The following is a 23,430-nucleotide window of genomic DNA, read 5'->3' on the forward strand; positions in this document are numbered from 1 at the left end:
GGGCTAATTACATTCAAAGCAGCAGGGTGAACCCTCCCCTCTTCCCTCCTGTTAGAACCATACAAACAAGCTCTCAGGATTGTGGACATGGGCCTGGCCCGCCATGGTTGAGAAGGTGAATGGCAGGTCTGCAAAGGGACGGAGGGAAGGTGACGAGGACTCTGCCCTCTGGCTCTGGGCCCAGGTGACAGGCCGGGGGAGACCAGAGCGCTGGCGCCCACAAGCCTGTCCCCACAGAGGGGCTAGCATCTTCAGGACGTGACATGCAAGCCTCCAGGACTTGGCAGGAATGAACGGCGGTTCCCATAAACACCCGTGTTTGTGCTCCTACTGTGTACAGATAAAGTGCCTGGCCCCAGCACTAGGATTATAGTGTGTCCTTCATAAACTGCCATCCTTCCCCAGTGGCTTCAGACAGCCATGGGAGAAGACCATCAGCACTCCTGGTGGGGACACGGCGTTAACCCCGGGGGCTGAAGCCAAGTGAGATGAGCAGGGAGAGGCCAGCATTTCTGAAGCTGAGAACAAACAGCCTGAGTAGCAGGATGAGGATTTCTGTGTCATGAGAGGACTGGCTGAAGATGGTTCCAAGGGGATGGGGCAGACAGAAAGCGAGTGCAAGGTGATGTTTTGTGGGGAGGGGGGCAGACAGGTAGGAGAGGGGATGAGAGGAGGGAGCCATCTGTTGAGTCTGAAGACAGAAAAGATATGGACACTGAAGTCACCAGCGGGGCTGCAAGGTGTGGGAGCCGGGGTTCCCCTCTGGGGCACAGGCTAGAGGCCTCGGTTTAGAAATGAAGGATGCACTTATGTGGCACTGACACCAAGGCTGTTCACCGGGGCGGAAGGCCGCGGCTGAGGCGGGGAAGTGTTTAGTTTTTTTAGAAGTAAAAGAGCAAGTAAATGAAACAGATGGAGAGGTGCCAGGAGACCAGACAGCACAGGCCCGGAGGCCACTGGAGGAGGGATGTCCAGCCTGCGTTCTTCGTTTGTACCCCATCTGGGCAGCATGCCCGCTCGGTGCCTGGCCACGGGGACACAGAGCCTGAGACCATGGTGACACCACCCCCCCTGGAACTCACAGCCTGGTGTGGAAGTAACACTGGGTGTCACTGTGATTTGGCATAAGCGTTCGGAAGGCAGCTTCCGTGGGAGAGTGGCCATGAGAGAAGCAGACTGCACTGTGTTAAATTGCAGGCCCCAGCCCAGGTGGTGTGCAAGGTCCCTGCAGTCCCAACGCCCACAGATCTGCAAGAAGGAAGAATCAGAAAGAAGCTTCCAACTCTGACACCAAGAATGATGTGCACCTTGCCACAGGCATGAGCTCAGGGGTGCTGGACAGCACAGGAGGTAAAGGCAGGAGAGGCCCCAAGAGGAGGCCAAGATCTCAGGGCCAAGTGGCAGCCAGATGTGAGCTCAGGGAGAGGTCCCAGGATGAGGCCAAGACCTCGGGGCCAAGTAGAGGCCAGACGTGAACTCAGGGATGTCGGACGGCACAGGAGGTAAAGGCTGGAGAGGCCCCAAGAGAAGGCCAAGACCTCAGGGCTGAGTGGAGGCCACAGGGAGGCTGATGCCAAATGTGTGGGGTCAGCCTCGAGTGGGGTCTATGCAGTGGGACCCTCGGAGAACAGACAGTAGAGTGGCCAGCATGAGGTTGGCTGAGCATGCCCAGAGTCTGTGTCATGCTGAGGGTGACATGGACGTGACACAGGGCCCAGCGGCTGTGGCGTTGGCCTGGGGGGTTGTTGTGCAGTCGCTCAGTTGTGTCTGACTCTTTTCAACCCCATGGACTGCAGCACACCAGGCTTCCCTGTCCATCACCATCTCCCGGAGCTTGCTCTAACTCATCTCCATTGAGTCAGTGATGCCATCCAACCATCTCATCCTCTGTTGTCCCCTTCTCCTCCTGCCTTCAATCTTTCCCAGCATCAGGGCCTTTTCCAATGAGTCATCTCTTCACATCAGGTGGCCAAAGTATTGGAGCTTCAGCTTCAGCGTCAGTCCTTCCAATGAATATTCAGGACTGATTTCCTTTAGCATTGACTGGTTGGATCTCCTTGCTGGCCAAGGGACTCTCATGAGTCTTCTCCTGCACCAGAGCACCTGGGACCTGGGTTAGGGCTAGGTAATGGGAAAGACCCAGCGGGGGTTGGTCAGGCTCCGGGGAAGAGCAGAGGTAAGGGGCCTCTGGCCAGAAATGCAGAGAAGCCAGTCCAGCCCCAGTCTTTGAGGTGAGGCTCTGTGAGGAGGGGTTCTGGGCCCAGCCCCTCTGGCTGAACCAGCCGTGCGTGGAGTCGAGGAGGTCAACTGCGACAAGTGTCACCCAGGAAAGACCTGCAGCCCTTCCGACTGATGATAAGACAAATTGGGAGGATTTGGGCAAGGACAGTTCCAAACACAGCAGCGGGCAGGCGTCCAGGGCTCCAGACTTGAATACGGCGAGAGTCTAACTGTGGAAGGTGCTCCCAAGAAGTTCAAATATTTGACCAAGAACAACAAACACAAACTGAGTAACTGAAGGAAGCAGAGGGAGTTCTGAGCGTGTCTCTTGCTTTCGGCCCCCAAGGAGGTGTGTCCTGGAGGCCTGGACAGAGGAGGCAGCTGGGCTTCAGGCCCACTCAGTGGGCTGCGTGTGGTCTTAGGTGCGAGTCCTCTGTTCTCCACCTGCCGTTCTTCAGGAGTCCACGTAAAACACGGTATGGGAATCAACCTCGCAGAGCAGAGACCAAGGGAGCCTGACGCCATCTGAACAGGTGGTCCCCAGCAGGGTCTGGAGCTCTGGGGCCTCCAGTATCTGCAGACTCGCTGGGATTGAGGGCTTGAAGCCCATGAGAAGGCAGTACCGGCCACACGGCCAGAGAACAGGGTGAGGGGCAGGCACAGTGCCCACAGGTGCCCCACCCGCCTGCCTACCAGCAAGATAACCAGTTGTCCAAATCCAGAGCCAGTGGTCACTGCCCAGGGCTTGAGAACAGCAGAGACCAGATCCCTCTGGCTCCATGAAGCACGCTGACTCTCCTGCATGGGGAGCGTGAGATCTTTGGCTCCCCAAGAGCCGGGCTCTCCTTTGTCTCCATACACCTGCCCTCAAGGACCCCCTTCTTACCTGAGGGGCTCAAGTAATTCAGTGCTTAAAGGGAGCAAGAGCTACGGACCCAGCGAGCCTGTGGAACGATGCTCACAACCCAAGAGCAGCAGTCAGGCTTCAGTGTGGCATCTAGTCAGGTCCTGACATGGGACCCTGGGGGATAGAAAGTCCCATCCATGTCGTCCTCCTCAGTACGCTCCAGAACTCCCAGGAAGGAGCCACAACCAGTGGCCTCACTTACCTGGGGACTCGCCTCCAACAGGAGCCCTGGTCCACTCTTGCCCAAGTCCCAGAGTCACCGCCCTGGAAGACGTGGACACTTTGACCTCAGTTGTCCCCGACAGGGCCCTTTAAGAACTCTCTTTAGCTTATGATCCATCGGCCTGAGAGGAGGCCTTAGAGGGAGAGGGTGTGGTCTGCACTGTACGGCCCCCAAGAGGATCCCTGGGATCTCCGGGCACTTTGGCAGAACGGCGAGGCTGACGGCCACCCACTCCAGTACGTGCTGTCAGTGAGGGGTCAGCTGCACAGCAAGCCAGGCCAGGCCGGAGGAGGGACACCTGACTGACCACTGCCCAGTGCAGCTTGACGACTTTTGCTTCCCCGTTAAACAGGGGTCCAAACCCACCCTTGGGCTGTGTGACTAGACCCTGTGCCCCGGCCAGCATCTTCAGTGGGATCAGTTATTAGCTGGCAGTTTGGAGCAGTAAAGGCTCTTGGCTCAGGTTCTCGGGCCCGGGAGATATAATTATCTCATGCACAATGGCTCTGCCACCTGTCACATCTTCTGGTTTAGTTTTTTTTTTTAATGAAACATAACAAGAGGGGTTGTTTTCTTGCTTCACAGCAGAGCTCGCTTTGTGCTGAACTGGGAGGGCCGTCTGTGTTCTCCAACCCGTGACCCGAGCAGCACTTACTCCCCAGACACCTGGGCCATCCTGACACTCAGGCTTCGACCGACCAGTCTCAACTGCCTGCATGCTCTCTGCCCCAGCCACCCTCCCACGGGCCTCAGGGCCTCCTGGAAGGTTCCTGACCCACCCCCACACCACAGTGATCCTCGAGTCAGCCACGTGCACAGCCGCCGTGCTACTGCCCACAAGGGCCCAGGTCTTCAGGGCCTCACACCACCATCAGCATCAGGGGTTGTGCTCGGGAGTCCACCCGTTTCTTCAGGCCTAGGCTCAGCCCTCAGGCTTCTGTTCTCAGGGCGCTGGGTCTCAGCCAGCCTGTTTCCACCTGACGTCCAGCTGCCAAAGGCCGTATCTGCAGCAGGGGCTCCTGTCCTCCACCACGGTCCCCAGAGAGAGGCCCCAACATGTGGCCAGCCCGGCTGATGGTCTAAGGACACAACGCTGAGCTCTGGGGACCATATCTCCACTTAGAAGACGCTCAATTCATAGGTTTGCGGGCTGGGCTAGCCCTGTGTCTCGGCTTCAAACCCTCAAGCACCAGGAGGTGCTGACTGCAGAGCTCTCTCCCTGAAGCTGCTCCTTCCAGTGCCCACGTGGTCACCTGGGAACGTCTGAGAATCGAAGCAAACGTGTCATGTGCTAACGTCTCCTCTTTCCCTTTCAGCCACCGGATCTCCAAGTCGAAGTTCAGGTGAGTGGGACGCTCCTCTCCTGCAGGGTCCCCGGGGTCTGCCCCAGGTGGGGACCGAGCAAGGGGGCAACTGAGGTGGGGCTCAGGGCCTGGTGACTTAGTGTTCGTGGCAGCACCAGCCCGGGAGGTTGTGAGAGGCTGTGCCTCCCTCCCTTGTAAGATGAAGTCCAGTTGAGATAAGTGCCACACGCAGCTCTCTGCCGCTTTTGGCCATGTTTACAGGACTTGGTCGGAGAAGGCAATGGCACCCCACTCCAGTACTGTGCCTGGAAAATCCCATGGATGGACGAGCCTGGTAGGCAGCAGTCCATGGGGTCGCTAAGAGTCAGACGCGACTGAGCGACTTCACTTTCACTTTTCACTTTCATGCATTGGAGAAGGAAATGGCAACCCACTCCAGTGTTCTTGCCTGGAGAATCCCAGGGATGGGGGAGCCTAATAGGCTGCCGTCTATGGGGTCGCACAGAGTCGGACACGACTGAAGCGACTTAGCAGCAGCAGCAGCACAGGACTTGGTAAGATGAGGGCATGCGAGTTCCATCAGCACTGTCTCAGAGACTTCCACAGGGCCGTCCTCGCCCCATCCGCCCCTCCAGCCCCACTGCCTGTGTCCCCCATCTTGTCCCTTACACATCGAGGCTTCTGCATGGAGCCCTTCTTCCACCCGAATCATGGTGTCCCGGCCCCCTGCAGAACCTGGGCTCCTGTTAAGAAACTCGGCTGTCACCACATCTCGACACCTTCTATAGACTCCCCTCCCTTCCCGCATCACTCCGTTCAGACCTCTGTCACCGCCCTTACCATGTGGGCTCCTGCAACCCCAATACGCTCCATGGGCTTCCAGAGTGTGGTTTGCATGGAGCCAAGCTGAGCGCCGACTGGCGGCAGGCCGTCCCCTGGTTGTGTCGGACGTGAGGATGGGCATGGGAATTTACTCTCACAAAGCTTGCACTAGCCAGAAAACGTCGATTATGTTTTGTAATCGATCTAATCTCTCCCAGCCTCACCTACCACGTAGCAGGCACATGCATGCGTGCGTGTTAAGTCACTTTAGTCGTGTCCGAATCTGTGTGACCCCATGGACTGTAGCCCGCCAGGCTCCTCTGTCCGTGGGATTCTCCAGGCAAGAATACTGGAGTGGGTTGCCATGCACTCCTCCAGGGGACCTTCCCAACCCAAGGATCGAACCCGAGTCTCCTGCATTGCAGGTGGATTCTTTACCATCTGAGCCACCTGGGGAATCCCAGCAAGAGCAGAAACAGCGTTAGATTTTAGTCCAGCCAAGCAGAGCAACCCGAGTCCCTGAGGCTGAATGTTTAGTCCCTCTTCTTCCCTCTGCCCAGCTCCTCTCCTGGGTGGACAAGTGGGGTTAGGATTTCAAGATCCTGGAAGTACACAGGGGCTCAGTGAGGACTATGTTCTCTGGCCCCCAGGCTCTTTGAACCCATGGATGGGCTGCAGGAACCAGGCGCTAGCCCACGCTCCTGCCATCCATCACCACCTGCACCTGCCTGGGTGGAGCTCTAGGCTGAAGGCTGGTGCCCCCAGGTGCCCACAGACCCCATGCCCCAGCCAGGAGAGGCTCTCCGGCCCCAGGGTCCCGGCCTCCCTACGACTATCCCGGAGTTTCTAACACTGGCTCTGGGTCACTGGTGAGGGACCCTCTCCTCTTCCACCTTCTGCTCCCTGTTCCACTGGGGCTGGAAAACACAGGCTTTGTCTCTTTCCACTTCCTCTCAAGCTGAGACCTCCTTTACAATAAAAAACCTGAAGTCAAGTCTCCCTAAAATAGATCCCTGGTGGCTCAGACGGTAAAGTATCTGCCTGCAATGTGGGAGACCCAGGTTCGATCCCTGGGCCAGGAAGATCCCCTGGAGAAGGAAATGGCAACCCATCCCAGTACTCTTGCCTGGAAAATTCCATGGATGGAGGAGCCTGGTGGGCTACAGTCCATGGGGTCGCAAAGAGTTGGACACAACTGAGCAATTTCACTTTCACTTTCAAGTCTCCCAGGCCCAGGTCCTGTCACAGGAGAGAGCTTGAGAATGTAGCAAATCGTTTCTCTCCATAATACTCAAATCTCACTGCTTCTCCAGCATCTGGAGGGGCAGTGGTACCTTTTGGGGAGGGACAGATGGGCTGTCCTGCCCTGGAGGGGCGGCAGGTATCTCTTGGGGAGGGATGGATGGGTTGTCTTGCCCCAGAACAGCATTAGGCTTGACACAGACTCAAAGTGAAGTTCTGTTTCACAATCAAAGCTCAGAAAGCACTTTGTGTTCTGACAGTTCCAAAGCCTCCACGCAGGGAGATGGCCCAGGAACCAGGGTGTTCTGTGTCCAGTGCTCAAGGGTGTAGGCCATGCTCCTGGAGAAGAGGGAACACAGAGGCCCCACAACCCTAGACTCTGCCTGGCTTTGAGACAAGGCTCACCTGCTTGTCCTGGATGCCCCTCTAGGAAGGGCTCCTCCCCCAGCAGCTACGACTCAAGATGCAGCAGAAATACAGAGAGAAGGCTTTGTGTCCATCCCCAAAGGCTTATTCGCAGTAGGTTGACACCATCAGGAAATCCGTGTTCAAAAGAGGGTATTGTGGCCAAGGGGCACAGGGCCGCGTAGCTCACGCGTGGCCAAGTGGCTCATGCGTGGGTGCATCAGGACCCATGCCTGGGACCCGGGCAGCACCCTGTGATGAGGTCCTGCCTAGGGTTCCAAAACTGTTTCTTCTTGGCTGTGTCTGGGGTCAGGTGAGGGGTCCGTGGAACAGATACTGAGCAGAAACACAATACCAGCCACTTCCGCTGTTTCTAAAACTCTCTAGCAGCCACGTTGAAAAGTGAAAAAGAGCAGGTAAAATTAATCACAATATATTTTTATTTAAGCCAATGCATCTAAAACATCATTTCAAGATGTAATTAAATTATTATTTAAAGTATTACTTTAATGATATATTAATTTATATTAATTTTTCTACTAAATCTTCAAAGTCCAGTGTGCCCTTTACACTGCCTGCACGTCCAGTTTGGACTAGCCACGTGCACAGTAGCCACACACGGCCAGTGGCTCCCACACCAGACATTGTGACCCTACAGGGTCAGGTGGCAGCTACCTCACCCACGTCTTACAGTCTGATGCTGGCTCTGTGGAGGGAATGGCAAAGCTGGCAGTGGCCTGAAGATGCCACCGAATCACCAAGGTCCACCCTGACCAGCCTCTGTGGAGCAGACGCGGGAAAACTCCATCCTCACAGCCTCCGTCTATCTGACGGCGGCGACTGAGGTGGAGCAGGAGATGCAGGAGAAACACAGTAACAAAGGCAAAGAAGGGGAGCGAATTTCCACCACTCAGAAGTAACCCCGGAAACAGGGAAAAGCCTGTTTTACTCCAGTAGAGAATCTAAAATTTGAGTTTAAAAAAAAATATATTCTTGATCATTTTCTCAGTTTAACAATGACACATTGTAGAATCTGACCTACAAATGGCCTATTTGCAAGACAAGGATACAAAAATCACAGGATTTTTAAAAGAAATATTAGAGCACAAGTCTTAGGGAAATTCTGGCAAATTAATGGACTTACAATATTTGGGCAATATTAGAGTATTTTCTTGGTAAGCCGAGTCTCTACTTTGAGGAATTAGTTATAATAAGGAATTTTGTGACATTTGGGGCTCAAAATAGGACTTCAGCAGTTACGGAATAAAATGTTCTGAGGTCTTCTCAGTTTGAAGGGGTTAGCCAGGCAATGTGCTGGGGTTGGATCTGGGAGACATGGGGGTCTGAGGTGAACCCCTCAGGGGTCTGAGGTGAACCCCTTAGGGTCTGAGGTGAACTCCTTAGGGGTCTGAGGTGAACCCCTTCAGGTTTGAGGTGAACCCCTTGTGGGTCTGAGGCGAACCCCTTGGGGTCTGAGATGAACCCTTCGGGGTCTGAGGTGAACCCCTCAAGGGTCTGAGGTGAACCCTTCAGGGTCTGAGGTGAACCCCTCAAGGGTCTGAGGTGAATCCTTCAGGGTCTGAGGTGAACCCCTCAAGGGTCTGAGGCGAACCCCTCCAGGTTTAAGGTGAACCCCTTGTGGGTGTGAGGCGAACCCCTTGGGGGGTCTGAGGCAAACCCCTTGGGGGTCTGAGGCGAACCCCTTGGGGTCTGAGGCAAACCCCTTGGGGGTCTGAGGTGAACCCCTTGGGGGTCTGTGGTGAACCCCTCAGGGGTCTGAGGTGAACCCCTCCAGGTTTGAGGTGAACCCCTTGTGGGTCTGAGGCAAACCCCTTGGGGTCTGAGGTGAATCCCTCAGGGGTCTGAGGCGAACCCCTCAGGGTCTGATGTTTGGAAACCTGTCCCATCTTCAGAGAAATGTGCCCCCAAGTTCTCCCTTACCTCTGCCATCCCCTCAGCAACAAGGTACATGCCCAAATTTGCCCATCCTAATAGCCCGTTTTTAGGTTACTTTTGTATAAAATAATTAAATGTTGGCGTTTTCTGGGTTGCTGTTCTCCACTCTTTTCTCTGGAAAGAGTCCCAGGTGTCCGCCATTTGGTGTCTCCTGTCTAGATGCTTGTCCAGAATTCTGTGCTGGGCAGATTCTTCCAGGAGCACCACCCACTGTCCTCCTGACCCCAGCCCTGGGGTCTTAAGCCTTGTCCACACAGGCAGAGAGCAAGTCTGCGCACAGCTTGTCTCTGCTGCCCCACCTGCCTGCCCGGCCAGTGTTCCTGCTGTGGGGGCGTTGGGGGCAGGGAGCTACAGATCCATCACAAAGGGCAGGACTCTGCCCCTCAATCTCAGGACCTTGTGATCTCCATCTCGCTGGAGAGGCAGGAACCACACGTTAAACATACTGACTTAAAGGAAAGGAGCATCGTGTCCTCTGTGGAGCCTGGCTGGCTGCCCACGACAGGCTGGGAGGCCTTCCCCCAAGGCACCTACTAAGCCCGCCTGGCACCCAGCTCCCTTGGGGTCTGTCAACCATGTGAGCTTCCTGTCTGTGTGTTAACTGCTGAATGTGTAGTACCCGACTGGGATAGATGCTTAACAAATGCCTCTTGAGTGTGTAGCCAAGTGAGTAACATAGACAGTAAGTGTGTCTAGAGCTCCAAGGCTGGGACACCTAGAAAAGTGCATCATGGGGAAGGTGGGCCCCCCATCAAGCCCTGAAGCAAGGCTGGGACCCAAAAAAGAGGCTTGGTGGGGGGACAGCCATGTCAAGCAGAGTTGTCTGGTGGGACTACTGATACACGGTGAGAAGACGTGAGAGAGGATACATCCAAGCCCACCATGCCCTCTGGGTCTGCATCCAGAAAGTTCCACCTGTAGAGGAAATGACTTTGCCAGGGAGCGGAGGGAATGTGAATAACAGGTGAATTCCGCCTCCTTGCTTTATCATTTAATCTCTATATTCTCCATGCACATGTAAACACACAAATAAACTTACACATTCTAATAAACTATTACGTTTATTATACAGTAGGAAGCGTTGCCAGGAAACCAGTTGTCAAGCAAAGCTATATTTTGAAGAGTGGGAGGTGTGTAATTATCTTTAAATACTTTCTCTGGGTAGTAATTACTCCACCCCCACCCCAGCCCAAGCCCACGTGGCTCTCCTGAGTGGCTGTCACGCGAGCACACAATTCCACGGGCACCACCCTGACCGTCAGTCACAGTGGCTACCAGGGATCCACCAGAGCATCTCCAGACCCCCAGGACAGGCCCCCAGCACGTGGCACCTGTGTCCACCAGTCCCAGACTTGGGAACAGAACTTAGTCAAGCTTTCATCAGCATGAGACAGAGGTGGAGTTAGTTCCTCCAAACCCCAGAAGAAAGTGGCCACAATTCTATTAGCCTCTGAATCAGTTATGGCTGATTTCTGTAAATGAGATTGTCTCTATTCAAAACACATTCTTTGCAACTATAATGTTAACTATTGCCCACTTTTAAAATGCACAAAGTGAGAGTTGTTTTATTTGGGGCAAAGTGAGGACTATAGCCTGGGAGACAGCATCTCAGCTAGCTCTGAGAAACTGCTCCAAAGAGGCAGGGGGAAGGTCAGGATATACGTGATTTTGGTGAAGGGGGAGTTCATACAATCAAGCACACATTTTTTGAAGGTTTCTGCTAGTCGTCTGTAGGTCACTGCTAGTCACGAGGAGCAGACATCACCATGAAGGATTTTAGTGTTTTTCTAGCTATAAGGAGATGTAAGACGTGGGCTCATGAAAACATCTCCTGAAAATATCTAACTCTCTCACGACCAGTCCTGCCAGCTTTTTCCAGAGCACAGAGGGCCTCATTTCTGCTCTCCACAGAGAACTCTTTGCAGGGGTGCTGAAGGTCAGCAGCTGCAGCAGCAGCACATGATTTAATCTTTGCAGAGGTAGATGGCAAGTGCCCGTGGCAAGGGTCAGTTTGTGTGTTGTTCATGCATGCGTACTCAGTCATGTCCGACTCTCTGTGACCCCGTGGACTGCAGCCCGCCAAGGGTCCTCTGTCCATGGGATTTCCCAGGCAAGAATACTGGGAAATACTGCCATTTCCCTCTTCAGGGGATCTTCCAACCCAGGGGTCGAACTCATATCTCCCATGTCTCTTGCATTGGCAGGCAGTTTCTTTACCACTGAGCCACCTTGACACTACTTAAGATTAGTGTCCTGAAATTGTTTTTCTGGGGAAAAAAATGTCTCCCAACTTTGTCTACAATATTACCCACCTCAGTCACAGGAGACAAGCGGAGTCTTGCCCTGGCCAGAGCAGGCACCTCAGCACTGCAGTCCAGCACTCCGAGGCCACACCCCCCAGTAGAGACCACCCTGTTGCCTTGTCTCCCTTCACTCCATCCCCACTCTTCCCTGACAGTCCGTCTAGGGGAATGGAAGGCCCACAGCGCACTTGGGAACCATCATTTTTCTGACCTCCGGGCATTTTTTCTCCGTGTGGTGACCCTCCCCCAGTGGCAGCCATCATCCCTGCCAAGGCTTGGTGCTCCCTGGAGGTGGTGTCCCTGCCCCCGAGGTGATGGAGGGCGGGGTCAGGTCAGAACCCTTCCTTCCCTCTCTGCTCTGCAGGCCACAAGCCAGGTTCTCCTGCAGCTCCCGGGCAGCCAGGCCTCCTTAGATATGCCCCCTTCCTAGTCTCAGAACAGATTCCAGCAGAGGCGTGGCAGAAGGATTTCCCACGGACCGTAGCCACAAAAATAACAGAGTAGAAATACAAAGTCAAGCTCTCCTGAAGGCCGTCTGGGGTGGGTGGAGTGTCCTAACAGCAGAGTCTAGGGACCTGGAGACCTAGGACATTGTGCAGATATGAGTGCAGGTGTCCAGTGCCTCGCTTCTGTCCACAAGTAGGGGCTCCGTCCTCAGCCGCCAGTGGGTGTGCCTACAGACACGACCTGCAGGTGCCTCCAGGCATTCCTCTGCAGGGGGCCCATGCTGGCGACTGGCTCTACGCCTCCCACCCTTTCTCTCTCCCCTGCATTTGGGGCCAGGGCCAAAGGCCTGCTAACCTGCCTCCAAAATCCGTCAGCTCATTGTCCTCTCTGCATGAGTGAAGCTGTAGCCTTCCTCATCTCCGGCCCAGCAGCCGGCTAAGCATCCCATCCCTGAGCTGACCCTTGACCGCATGGCTGTTTCATTGGCTGTTTGGTTTCTAGACCCAGATCCCCTCTCGAGGCAAAGCCCCACAGTCTCCCCTGCGCTCCCTTCCCTTCCCTCCTCGCACGGTGTGGGCATTTGTTAAATGTTTGGCCAACAGAATTACCAAATATAGCTGCATATTTTCTCAGTATTGAGAATGAAATTGGGGACAAGCTATAAACCCATCCACCAAAGTTATAAAATGCAAGTGTTTCCTTGGGATCTTCTGGCTCCATGGTTGTCATCTGTGGTTACATGAGAGAACCACCCGGAATCTTAACAAACAGCAATGGTATTTGTGGATGCTGTGTCACTTCAGTCGTGTCCGACTCTGCGGCCCCACAAACTGTAACCCGCTGGGTTCCTCTGTCCATGGGATTTCCCAGGCAAGAATACTGGAGTGAGTTGCCATTTCCTCCTCCAGGGGATCTTCCCAACCTAGAGATTGAACCCAAGCCTCTTGCATCTTCTGCATAGGTAGGAGGATTCTTTACCACTACCACCACCTAGGAAGCCCAACAGTATCTGGGGGGTATTTAAAAATAACTCCCAGACAATCAGATTTAACTGGTTTGGAGTTGGAACCTAGATACTGGTGGGGTTTTGTTATTAAGTTTCCCCATGGGATTCTAGGCACAGCCAGGTTTGATGGAAGTCTGTAACCAGAGGCCATGGGAGCGAGCGTCCCGCCACCCGTGGATTGGCTTTCAGGGCTCACGCGTGCTGTGAACTCGTGTTAGATATGGGGGGTTCTGCCCATTGTCCTGAACAGAACCCTCCATGAAGGCAAGAAGCTCTGTTGCTGACTCTTCCCACCCCCATAGACAAGGCGGCTAGGTGAGGGTGGGGCGCCTGGGCTGGGGAGTGGAGGGTGAGTAACACCACTGACTGACCCCAGCCGGTGTCAGTCCAGGAACCCAAACTCAAGGACCCTTGGCGTTCTTCTGAAAAGCAGGACAATGCCTGCTCTGCAGAGTTGTTTAAAGACTCAGATACCTCCCTTCAGCATCAGGCCAGACCCTCACACAAGGTTGACCCTGCATGGGGTCACAGACAAGGGGGCTATGGTCCCAGAGGAGCAGGACACCCTTCCCTGACCCAACTCCCACTGAGGCCACATTGCCAGCCATGAGCTGGTGACTGCAGTGGGATGCTGATCCCTCGGCCCTGGTGAAGCTGGGCCAGCTCAGGGGAAGGAGGTGTCCAGTGCAGGACCTGAACTCACAGCAGCCCTCTCCCGTCCCCCTCCTCTGCCCCTTCCAGCCGCTACTGGCGCCGGTGGAATCGGTTCTGCAGGAGGAAGTGCCGCGCGGCCGTGAAGTCCAGCATCTTCTACTGGCTGGTCATCTTCCTGGTTTTCCTCAACACACTCACCATCGCCTCCGAGCACTACAACCAGCCCCACTGGCTCACGGAAGTCCAAGGTGAGAGGCCACCAGCCCTCCTGTTACTCAGGCTGATGGGGTCTCTCCTGGGGGTGGACAAGGGGAGCAGGGCCAGGGACGAGGGGGCATTGGTCACCCCGGCCACACCATGGCCTGGCAGCTCACCAGCCAGTAAAGCAACACCAACTCACTGTACATAGACAGGACCCACCAGGCCAGCAATGCAGTCCGCCTGTCCCGGCGGTCACCACTGGGTCCAGGAGACCACGTGAGGAACAGTGGCTTGTTTAGCTCTGTCCTATCCTTAACTGCCCACCCATCGCTGCCTGTGGATTGCCACAGCCTGGCCTCCAGGTGTGCTGGCCCTCACCTGTGAGGGGCAGTGAGCACAAAGCCAGGGAGAGGACGAGGGTGGCCTGAGCCCAGGGACCTGTCCTCCACTGCTGTCAGTCCCACCACCCCTCACTGGGGTACCAACCCAAGAGTCAGGCAGACCCAGCCTGGACCCCAGGGAGTCTCTCGGAACTAGGAGGGCCCATCTCCTCCCAGTGACAAAGGCAGACAAGGACCCCCCCAGCTCCCACTCTTGGCTGGTGGGTCTGAGCAGACAGATTGCAGCCCCTCGAACCTCACTTCTTGTGTCTGGAAAATGGATGTGACAGCAGCTGGGCTGCCTGGAGAGCCGCTGTGGGGTGGGGGGACTCAGGGGGTGGGGGGGTGTCACTGGATGTGTGCCAAGGTTGTAACCAGACGAGTCACAGAGGGAGGGCCGTGTACGGGACCCAGCACGGGGTGTCCCTGCAGGGACCCCCACCCTCACCTTCTCTGCCCTGCCCCGGGCGGCCCCTGCAGACACGGCCAACAAGGCGCTGCTGGCCCTGTTCACGGCGGAGATGCTGCTCAAGATGTACAGCCTGGGCCTGCAGGCCTACTTCGTGTCGCTCTTCAACCGCTTCGACTGCTTCATCGTGTGCGGCGGCATCCTGGAGACCATCCTGGTGGAGACCAAGATCATGTCGCCGTTGGGCATCTCCGTGCTGCGTTGCGTGCGCCTCCTGCGGATATTTAAGATCACAAGGTGCGTGCCGCCCTCCCCTCCCCTCCTTGGAAGCTTTTCTTCCAAGGAGCAAGCGTCTTTTAATTTCGAGGCTGCAGTCGCCCTCCGCAGTGATTTTGGAGCCCAAGAGAATGAAGTCTGTCCCCGTTTGTACTTTTCCCCCATCTATTTGCCATGAAGTGATGGGACCAGATGCCATGATCTTAGTTTTTCCATGTGTAAGGATTCCAGTTTCTCTACTTTCTAAACTCTCTTGTCCATCTCCAGAGATAGGACTTAAAGGATTTTTGACTGACTCTGCTTGTTCCTCCTGGGGTTTGCCCAAAGCTATTTTTAATGTGGCATTTCAGGTGCCTTTTAAATAATTCTCAAAACCCCACCTGCCTGGGGCTTTGTCTCTGTTTGTTTGTTTTTTTAATTCCTATAGAAAAGAATTCTTGCTCCCAGGTATTGTCATAGTATCTTAATATTCATTCTATTTTTATCAACAATTTACCTATTTCTAATCTGAAACTACTGCCAAGAAACCATTTTAAGTCTGTCTTTATCCTCGAGCTTCCCAAAGCCACTCCACAAGAATTTTCAGATCCCCAGAAAGTCTGTGAACAGAACAATTTCATCATCTAATTAGAAGTTCCTTTGGAAAAGGTCATTGTCTTCCTGTTTTCCAGTCTCCAAACCCTCTGGGGGCTTCTGGAAGACGCCAGAGAGACTAGCTGTGGGGGAATCCCATGCCCGCTTCTGAACCTCATCCCTAATATGTTCCAGAGCCCAGAATGTGCCTAAAATAAGGTCTGGGAGTGTGCCTGGTGGTCCCCTGAGACGGGTCAGCCTGGCTCTGCCTCAAACAAGTCTGTTTTGCCCTCTTCTTTGAAAATCTCTCGGAGATGCTATTTTTAACAGTGTTTTCTGGACCAGTGATTGTGATTCTCAAACCAAGTTGTCCTCCTCAAAGGAGCTCATTAAGGATCTTCCCAAACCTAGAGATTTTAACCAGAAACCCCCAGGGTGTTCTGAGCCATGACTCTGATAACCTCACTTTGAGACACTCTGGCCTGATTTTCTGCAGCCATCTTTTGTCCTCTTTCTCGTCTAAAATTATGAACCTTCGTGTATAACTGGAAATCGTAGTCTTTTCTTGGCATTCACTTCTCTAGACTGTAGCCCCAACCCCATTAAGATGGTATTTCTGATGGCTCTCAACTGAGAACACTCGTAATGATGAAGACCTAACATGAATCCAGCCAAGTTTTTTAATTGATTTTTTCCTTCTTCTTCCTTTTTAAAAATTTATTTATTTTTAATTGAAGGATGATTACTTTATAATACTGTATTGGTTTCTGCCATACATCACCATGAATCAGCCACAGGTATACATATGTCCCCTCCCTCTTGAACCTCCCTCCCACCTCCCACCCCATCCCACCCCTCTAGGTTGTTACAGAGCCCCGTTTGTGTTCCCTGAGTCATACAGCAAATTCCCATTGGCCGTCTAATTTTCCATACGGTAACGTAGACGTTTCCATGCTACTCTCTCCATCCAGCCCACCAGCTCCTTCCCCCGCTGTGTCCACAAGCCTGTTCTCTGCGTCTGTGTCCCTGCTGCTGCCCTGCACCGACGTTCATCAGTGCCATTTGCTAGATTCTGTATATACGTGTTAATACACAGTATTTGTCTCTCTCTTTCTGATCTACTTCACTCTGTATAACAGGCTCTAGGTTCAACCACCCCATTAGAACTGATTCAAAAGTGTTCCTTTTTATGGCTTATACTCCACTGTGTGTATATGTACCACAGCTTCTTTATCCATTCATCTGTTGATGGGCATCTAGGTTGCGTCCGTGACCTGCAATGAACATTAGGGTGCATGTGTCTTTTTTAATTTTGATTTCCTCAGGGTATACACCTAGCAGTGGGATTGCTGGGTCGTGTGGTAGTTTTATTCTTAAGGAATAGCTTTTTTTAAGGAATCTCCATACTGTCTTCCATAGTGGCCATATCAGTTTACATTCCCACAGACAGTGCAAGAGGGCTCCCTTTTCTCCACACCCTCTCCAGCATTATCGTCTGTAGATTTTTTTGGTGATGGCCATTCTGATATCTCAGAGAAGGCAATGGCACCCTACTCCAGTACTGTTGCCTGGAAAATCCCATGGACAGAGGAGCCTGGTAGGCGGCAGTCCATGGGGTCGCACAGAGTCGGACAGGACTGAGTGACTTCACTTTCACTTTTCACTTTCATGCATTGGAGAAGGAAATGGCAACCCACTCCAGTGTTCTTGCCTGGAGACTCCCAGGGACGGGGGAACCTGGTGGGCTGCCGTCTATGGGGTCGCACAGAGTTGGACAGGACTGAAGTGACTTAGCAGCAGCAGCATTCTGACATCTCACTGTAGCTTTGATTTGCATCCTCTACTAACGGCGACGTTGCGCGTCTTTTCTTGTATTTATCAGTCGTCTGTGCATCTTCTTTGGAGAAATGCCTGTTTAGGTCTTTTGCCCACTTTTTGATTAGTTTGGTTTTCTGGCATGAGTTGTGTGAGCTGCTTATATATTTTGGAAATTAATCCTTTGTCAGTTGTTTCATTTGCTGTTATTTTCTCCTATTCTGAGGGTTGTCTTTCCACCTGCATTATCTTTGAGTGAATGACCAGGGAGGTGTGAGGTCCTTTCTCCGGCTTCGGGGCTCTGTGGGGTTCTAAGTGTTGCATGGTTTTACTGTCTAGTTTGTCTGCTGTTTGTCAGCCTGACATTTGCTCTGTGGGCAGGAGGAGGAGCTTTGGTTTGATTAGATCTGGATGCGATTCCAATTTACTAATTGCATCTCATTTTTTAAACAATTGGTCTTTAAGTGCACCACCATCCCTCTAGCCATTGCCATTTTCCTTTTGAAGCCCTAAATCCTTTCCTTGCTCCTGCAACTCCCTTCCCAGGCCCTGAGAAGTGAGACCAAGCTGACTTAGCATAGACAGCCCCACTGGTGAATCCTGACCACAGGGGCCCCACAGCCCAAAGCACAAACCCTCCAGTCTCTGAGCTTCTCGGTGTCCCTGTCAGTCTGGCCGTGAGCCACAGATCGCCCTCCCCCTGCCATCTCCCAGCCCTGACTCTTCCCAGGGACCCAGGGAGGTTCTGTGATTGTTGTGGGCCCCTATTATAAAGGTAACTTTGACATCCATCCACTTCCCAGGCTGGGGGCCCACAAGCCGGCCATCAGTGAGGAAGGTGCTGGTTTTCTGGGATTAAGGAGACAGGTGAGGATGACGCTCCACTTCCTGCCTCACCCCAACACGACCACAGGGCTGGCCAAGGGACTCTGAGAGGCTCAGGGAGCACCTCCCCAGTCCCATGGTCAAGGCAGGCTGCCCTGCCAATGTGACCAGGCTGCAGGCCCATGCGGGTCTGGCCCCTGCGTGACCGAAGCCTCTGAAGCAAACAGGAAAGACCCAGCCTTTGAGTTTGTTATCCAGGTGGGTTTGACTCTAGAGTCTCGGCCCCCAGATGAAGTGCAGGAAGGGGAACAGGAGGAACTAAACCAGCAGTTTCCACCCCAGGCCCAGGCCATCCCAGACCCTGACTGCCATGGTATGGAATCCTATCTGGCACCTCCTGGCCCAGCAAATGCCAGGTTCAACCTCAGCATCCCTCCAGGCTCTGGTGAGTCTGAGGGAACCAGGGTTTGACCCCTGCTGATTTGGTCCTTGGGCACCACATCCCCAGGACTCTATTTTATAACTGGAGGTTTCTCCCTTTTGACCCCCTCTCCCAATTCGCCCACCTCCCCCCACACGTCTGGGAATCACAGTCTGTTCTCCTGACACGTACCAGTGTGATGCATGGTCTGGCCATGGAAGGTCGGGAGCCTCAGACCTTATGTTATGGAAAAATCCATGGGGAGACGTCGGGGCCATGAACACCTGCTCCCTCGGTGATGGTCTTACCTGAATCCCTGATTAGCTCGCTCACTCGTTCATTCATTCTTCCCTATTGTCCTCTGTCCTTCCTTTAACGTCAGTGGATCAGATGTTTTTGGTGTGCTATGATTTATTTCTGTCTTAAGAGCACCAGCTGTGATACTTTTGTGGTTCTTCAGGGTGGCAGCTGGAAGGGGCAGGGGGAAAGGGCAGATGAGATGCTGACCTGGGTGGCAGGTGCCAGGAGGTGGTTTGCTGCTGAGGAGGTGAGGAGGCCTGAAGGGCAGCCCTGGGCCAGAGACATAGCTGTGCTTTACTGTGATGGGATGGGCCATGGGGGCCCCGTCACACCAGCATCTCGTGCAGAGAGCCACCCCACCATTGACTGAGGCGACTGGGGGCCCCTAGGGACACGAGCAGAAGGAGAAGAGGGTTCTCCCTTCTGGCCAGAGGCTCTGCCCCCGTCAGCCCCTCCAGACCTCCTCTACCACGCATTCCCACATCAGCTCCTGGCCCATGACAGGTGATACAACCTGCTCTCCATCACAGCCTCCGCTCCCCGCAACCAAGGCCCTGTCTGCTCCCCAGCCAGCCCTCCTCCCCAACTCAGCGAGTTTTCTCTCTTGGGTCTGGGGCCTGCTAGGCTGGCGCCCCTGCTCCCCTGGCCAGCAGACAGCTCTGAGCCTCAGTGCTCAGAGGCTAGAATAGACTAGCCTAAGTCTATCAGGCTAGCCTAAATAGACTAGCCTAAGTCTATTCCCCTCATGTCCACAAGCCTCTGGAAAACTAAGGCACCGATGTTTATGGCCATTGTCTTTCCCAGAATATTCTATGCAGTTTAGGGGCTCTGTGACCTTAACCCACATGACCTTAACCCCTGCTCCCCACCACTGGCCGATACAGCTGGGTATTCTCGTTACAAACATGCTCCAGAGTTCTGGTTCCTAAGTACTGCCTTGCTGCCAGGAGCTGGTGCCCTCACAACAGTGGTCTTATGGCTGCAAGTGAGGCTTGGGAGTCGGCATGTAGGAAGTGGTCCCTCCTCAGCGCGTCCCTCCAGGCAGGTTTGGGAACTTTAAATTAAGCAGGGCGAGTGTTCTAGCCCCACAGAGATTCTCTGACTCCCTCGCTTCAAGCAGAATGGTCAGTACAGCCTCTAGCTGACCAGGAGCCTGGCACACGTGCAGGGCTGGCCAGAATCACCTGAGGACAGAGACAGAGCAGGTGGAAGGAAAGCCTCTGCCCTCACAGTCTCAAGCCTGTTTGGTGAGACAGATGAGGAAGACGGATGAGCATTTCCGGAGCAAGAGCATGTAACTGTACATTGCTGTTGCTGTTTAGTTGCCGAGTCACATCTGACTCTTTGTGACCCCGTGGACTGTAGCCTGCCAGGCTGCTCTGTCCATGGGATGGTCCAGGCAAGAACACTGGGGTGGGTTGCTATTTCCTTCTCCAGAAATGTATCTTAACATTCTGCAAACAGAGAGCATGTGGCTGGCAGGCAGAGCAGAATGGAGAAAAGTGTCTGAAGGAGAAAGGAGCAGGAGAGACTCCAGGCTGGGGAGAAGGTCACGTTTACGTGCAAACTGCTGGCCCGTCTGCTTCTGTCACTTAATACGAAAGCCGTTCCCGGGAGAAAGGGGTCCGGCTGGGGTGCGGCTGCCACGCTGCAGTGGGGGTGGCTTGCATGTCACTGTCCTGAGCGGCAGAAATGATTCCCTGTCTGTCTCAGTGATAAGCTGGGAATATCTTAAGTGGAGGGGATTGAGGTTGTGACCTGGAAGGTGGCCAGGCAGGGGTGGCGCTGGGAGATACGAGAGGCTGGGTCCTGGCACGTGCCCAGCTGGAGGCCGTGTCCCTTTTGCTGCACCTGAACCGACCCTGTCCCAGGTCTCTGAGCCCTTCCAACCATTCGTGTCCCACCCCCTTTTCCAGGAGAGGGTTTTCCCCCTCCCCGTCCGCCCCCACAATGAAGGGCATCTGTGTTTACAGCCAGCCACAGGCTGGAGGGGTGCAGGAGGGATGGGGTTGGGTGGGGTGGTCGCAGCTCAGGGTTTCTGAAGCTTGGCTGTTTACCAGAATCCTCTGGGATCCTTGTGAAAAACAGGTTTCTGGGCCCCAACCACAGCTATTGAATCAGAACCTCCAGAAGAGAGGCTTTTTAAAGAACCAACTCTTTGAATAGGGTGAATCTGGGAAACCACAATAAGCCATGCACCCTCTCTTATCCATGAGCCACCCTGCCCACCCTCACCCGATGGGGACCCCACTCATGCCTGGGCTGGGTGGGGGGCTACATTCTGGAAAAAGAAAATTTTAATGTCTTTTTGTCTGAAGATCAAGAGTGGTAACAATAATTACTAACCTTTATCACCTGTGTGCCAGGCACTATAGTGAGGTATTTTTCTTTTTGAGTTGGAATTTATTTTTTTCTAGTTTAATTGAGAAATAATTGACATATGTCAGTGTCTCGGTTTAAGGTGTACAGCGTGATGGTCTGTTTTACATATATTGTAAAATGATAGGTTTAGTTAACATCTAACATCTCATAGAGATACAGTGTATTTAATAAAAAGAAAAAAAAATCCTTGTGCTGAGAACTCTTAGGATTGACTCTGTTGACAGCTTTCATATAAAACAGTGTTGGCTGCAGTCATTGTGTTGTACATTACATGCCTGGCATTTATTTATCTATAACTAAATAAATGCTCTCTTGCTTTTTCGATGATCCAGCGGATGTTGGCAATTTGATCTCTAGTTCCTCTGCCTTTTCTAAAACCAGCTTGAACATCTGGAAGTTCACGGTTCACGTATTGCTGAAGCCTGGCTTGGAGAATTTTGAGCATTACTTTACTAGCGTGTGAGATGAGTGCAATTGTGTGGTAGTTTTAGCATTCTCTGGCATTGCCTTTCTTTGGGATTGGAATGAAAACTGACCTTTTCCAGTCCTGTGGCCACTGCTCAGCATTCCAAATTTGCTGGCATATTGAGTGCAGCACTTTCACAGCACCATCTTTCAGGATTTGAAATAGCTCAACCAGAATTCCATCACTTCCACTAGCTTTAGCTCACTTGACTTCACATTCCACTAGCTTTGGCTCACTTGAGTTCACATTCCAGAATGTCTGGCTCTAGGTGAGTGATCACAACCATCATGATTATCTTGGTTGTGAAGATCTTTTTTGTAGAGTTCTTCTGTGTATTCTTGCCACTTCTTAATATCTTCTGCTTCTGTTAGGTCCATAACATTTCTGTCCTTTATCGAGCCCATCTTTGCATGAAATGTTCCCTTGGTATCTCTAATTTTCTTGAAGAGATCTCTAGTCATTCCCATTCTGTTGTTTTCCTCTATTTCTTTGCACTGATCGCTGAGGAAGGCTTTCTTATCTCTCCTTGCTATTCTTTGGAACTCTGCATTCAGATGCCTATATTTCCTTTTCTCCTTTGCTTTTTGCTTCTCTTCTTTTCACAGCTATTTGTAATGCCTCCTCAGACAGCCATTTTGCTTTATTGACTATGCCAAAGCATTTGACTGTGTGGATCACAATAAACTGTGGAAAATTCTGAAAGAGATGAAAATACCAGACCACCTGACCTGCCTCTTGAGAAACCTGTATGCAGGTCAGGAAGCAACAGTTAGAACTGGACATGGAACAACAGACTGGTTCCAAATAGGAAAAGGAGTACGTCAAGGCTGTATATTGTCACCCTGCTTATTTAACATATATGCAGAGTACATCATGAGAAACGCTGGGCTGGAAGAAGCACAAGCTGGAATCAAGATTGCCGGGAGAAATATCAATAACCTCAGATATGCAGATGACACCACCCTTATGGCAGAAAGTGAAGAGGAACTCAAAAGCCTCTTGATGAAAGTGAAGTGGAGAGTGAAAAAATTGGCTTAAAGCTCAATATTCAGAAAACGAAGATCATGGCATCTGGTCCCATCACTTCATGGGAAATGGAGAAACAGTGGAAACAGTGTCAGACTTTATTTTGGGGGGCTCCAAAATCACTGCAGATGGTGACTGCAGCCACGAAATTAAAAGACGCTTACTCCTTGGAAGGAAAGTTATGACCAACCTAGATAGCATATTGAAAAGCAGAGACATTACTTTGCCAACAAAGGTCCGTCTAGTCAAGGCTATGGTTTTTCCAGTGGTCATGTATGGATGTGAGAGTTGGACTGTGAAGAAGGCTGAGCGCCGAAGAATTGATGCTTTTGAACTGTGGTGTTGGAGAAGACTCTTGAAAGTCCCTTGGACTGCAAGGAGATCCAACCAGTCCATTCTAAGGAGATCAGTCCTGGGTGTTTTTTGGAACGAATGATGCTAAAGCTGAAACTCCAGTACTTTGGCCACCTCATGCGAAGAGTTGACTCATTGGAAAAGACTCTGATGCTGGGAGGGATTGGGGACAGGAGGAGAAGGGGACGACAGAGGATGAGATGGCTGGATGGCATCACTGACTCGATGGACATGAGTTTAAGTGAACTCCGGGAGTCGGTGATGGACAGCGAGGCCTGGCGTGCTGCGATTCATGGGGTCGCAAAGAGTCAGACACAGCTAAGTGACTGAACTGAACTGAACTGAAATAAATGCTGCTGCTGCTGCTGCTAAGTTGCTTCAGTCATGTCCAACTCTGTGCTAGGAATTTGTAACTGGAAGTTGGTCCCTTTTGACCAGCTTCATCCAATTCCACCTGCCACCACCGCCTTGTCCCCGCTAATCACGAATCTGATCTCTTTTTCTGTGAGTTTC

General features: G+C 52.8%; 1 protein-coding gene across 21 annotated transcripts in view; it reads left to right on the plus strand.

Moving 5' to 3' along the window:
- The window catches only part of CACNA1C (calcium voltage-gated channel subunit alpha1 C), a 459,352-nt gene that overhangs the window by 371,989 nt on the left and 63,933 nt on the right, over positions 1-23,430 (plus strand). For all 21 annotated transcript variants that reach the window (XM_086402608.1, XM_086402606.1, XM_086402616.1 and 18 more), the window contains 3 exons: positions 4,667-4,693; positions 13,577-13,737; positions 14,551-14,776. In XM_086402608.1, coding sequence (XP_086258734.1) covers positions 4,667-4,693; positions 13,577-13,737; positions 14,551-14,776 — 414 coding nt within the window. Of the gene's footprint in view, positions 1-4,666; positions 4,694-13,576; positions 13,738-14,550; positions 14,777-23,430 lie in introns of those variants that run through there.

Source organism: Bos grunniens, chromosome 5 (assembly GCF_055505025.1).
Source record: "Bos grunniens cultivar Pamir isolate PY7600 chromosome 5, Bosgru_T2T1.0, whole genome shotgun sequence".
NCBI classification, from domain to species: Eukaryota; Metazoa; Chordata; class Mammalia; order Artiodactyla; family Bovidae; genus Bos; species Bos grunniens.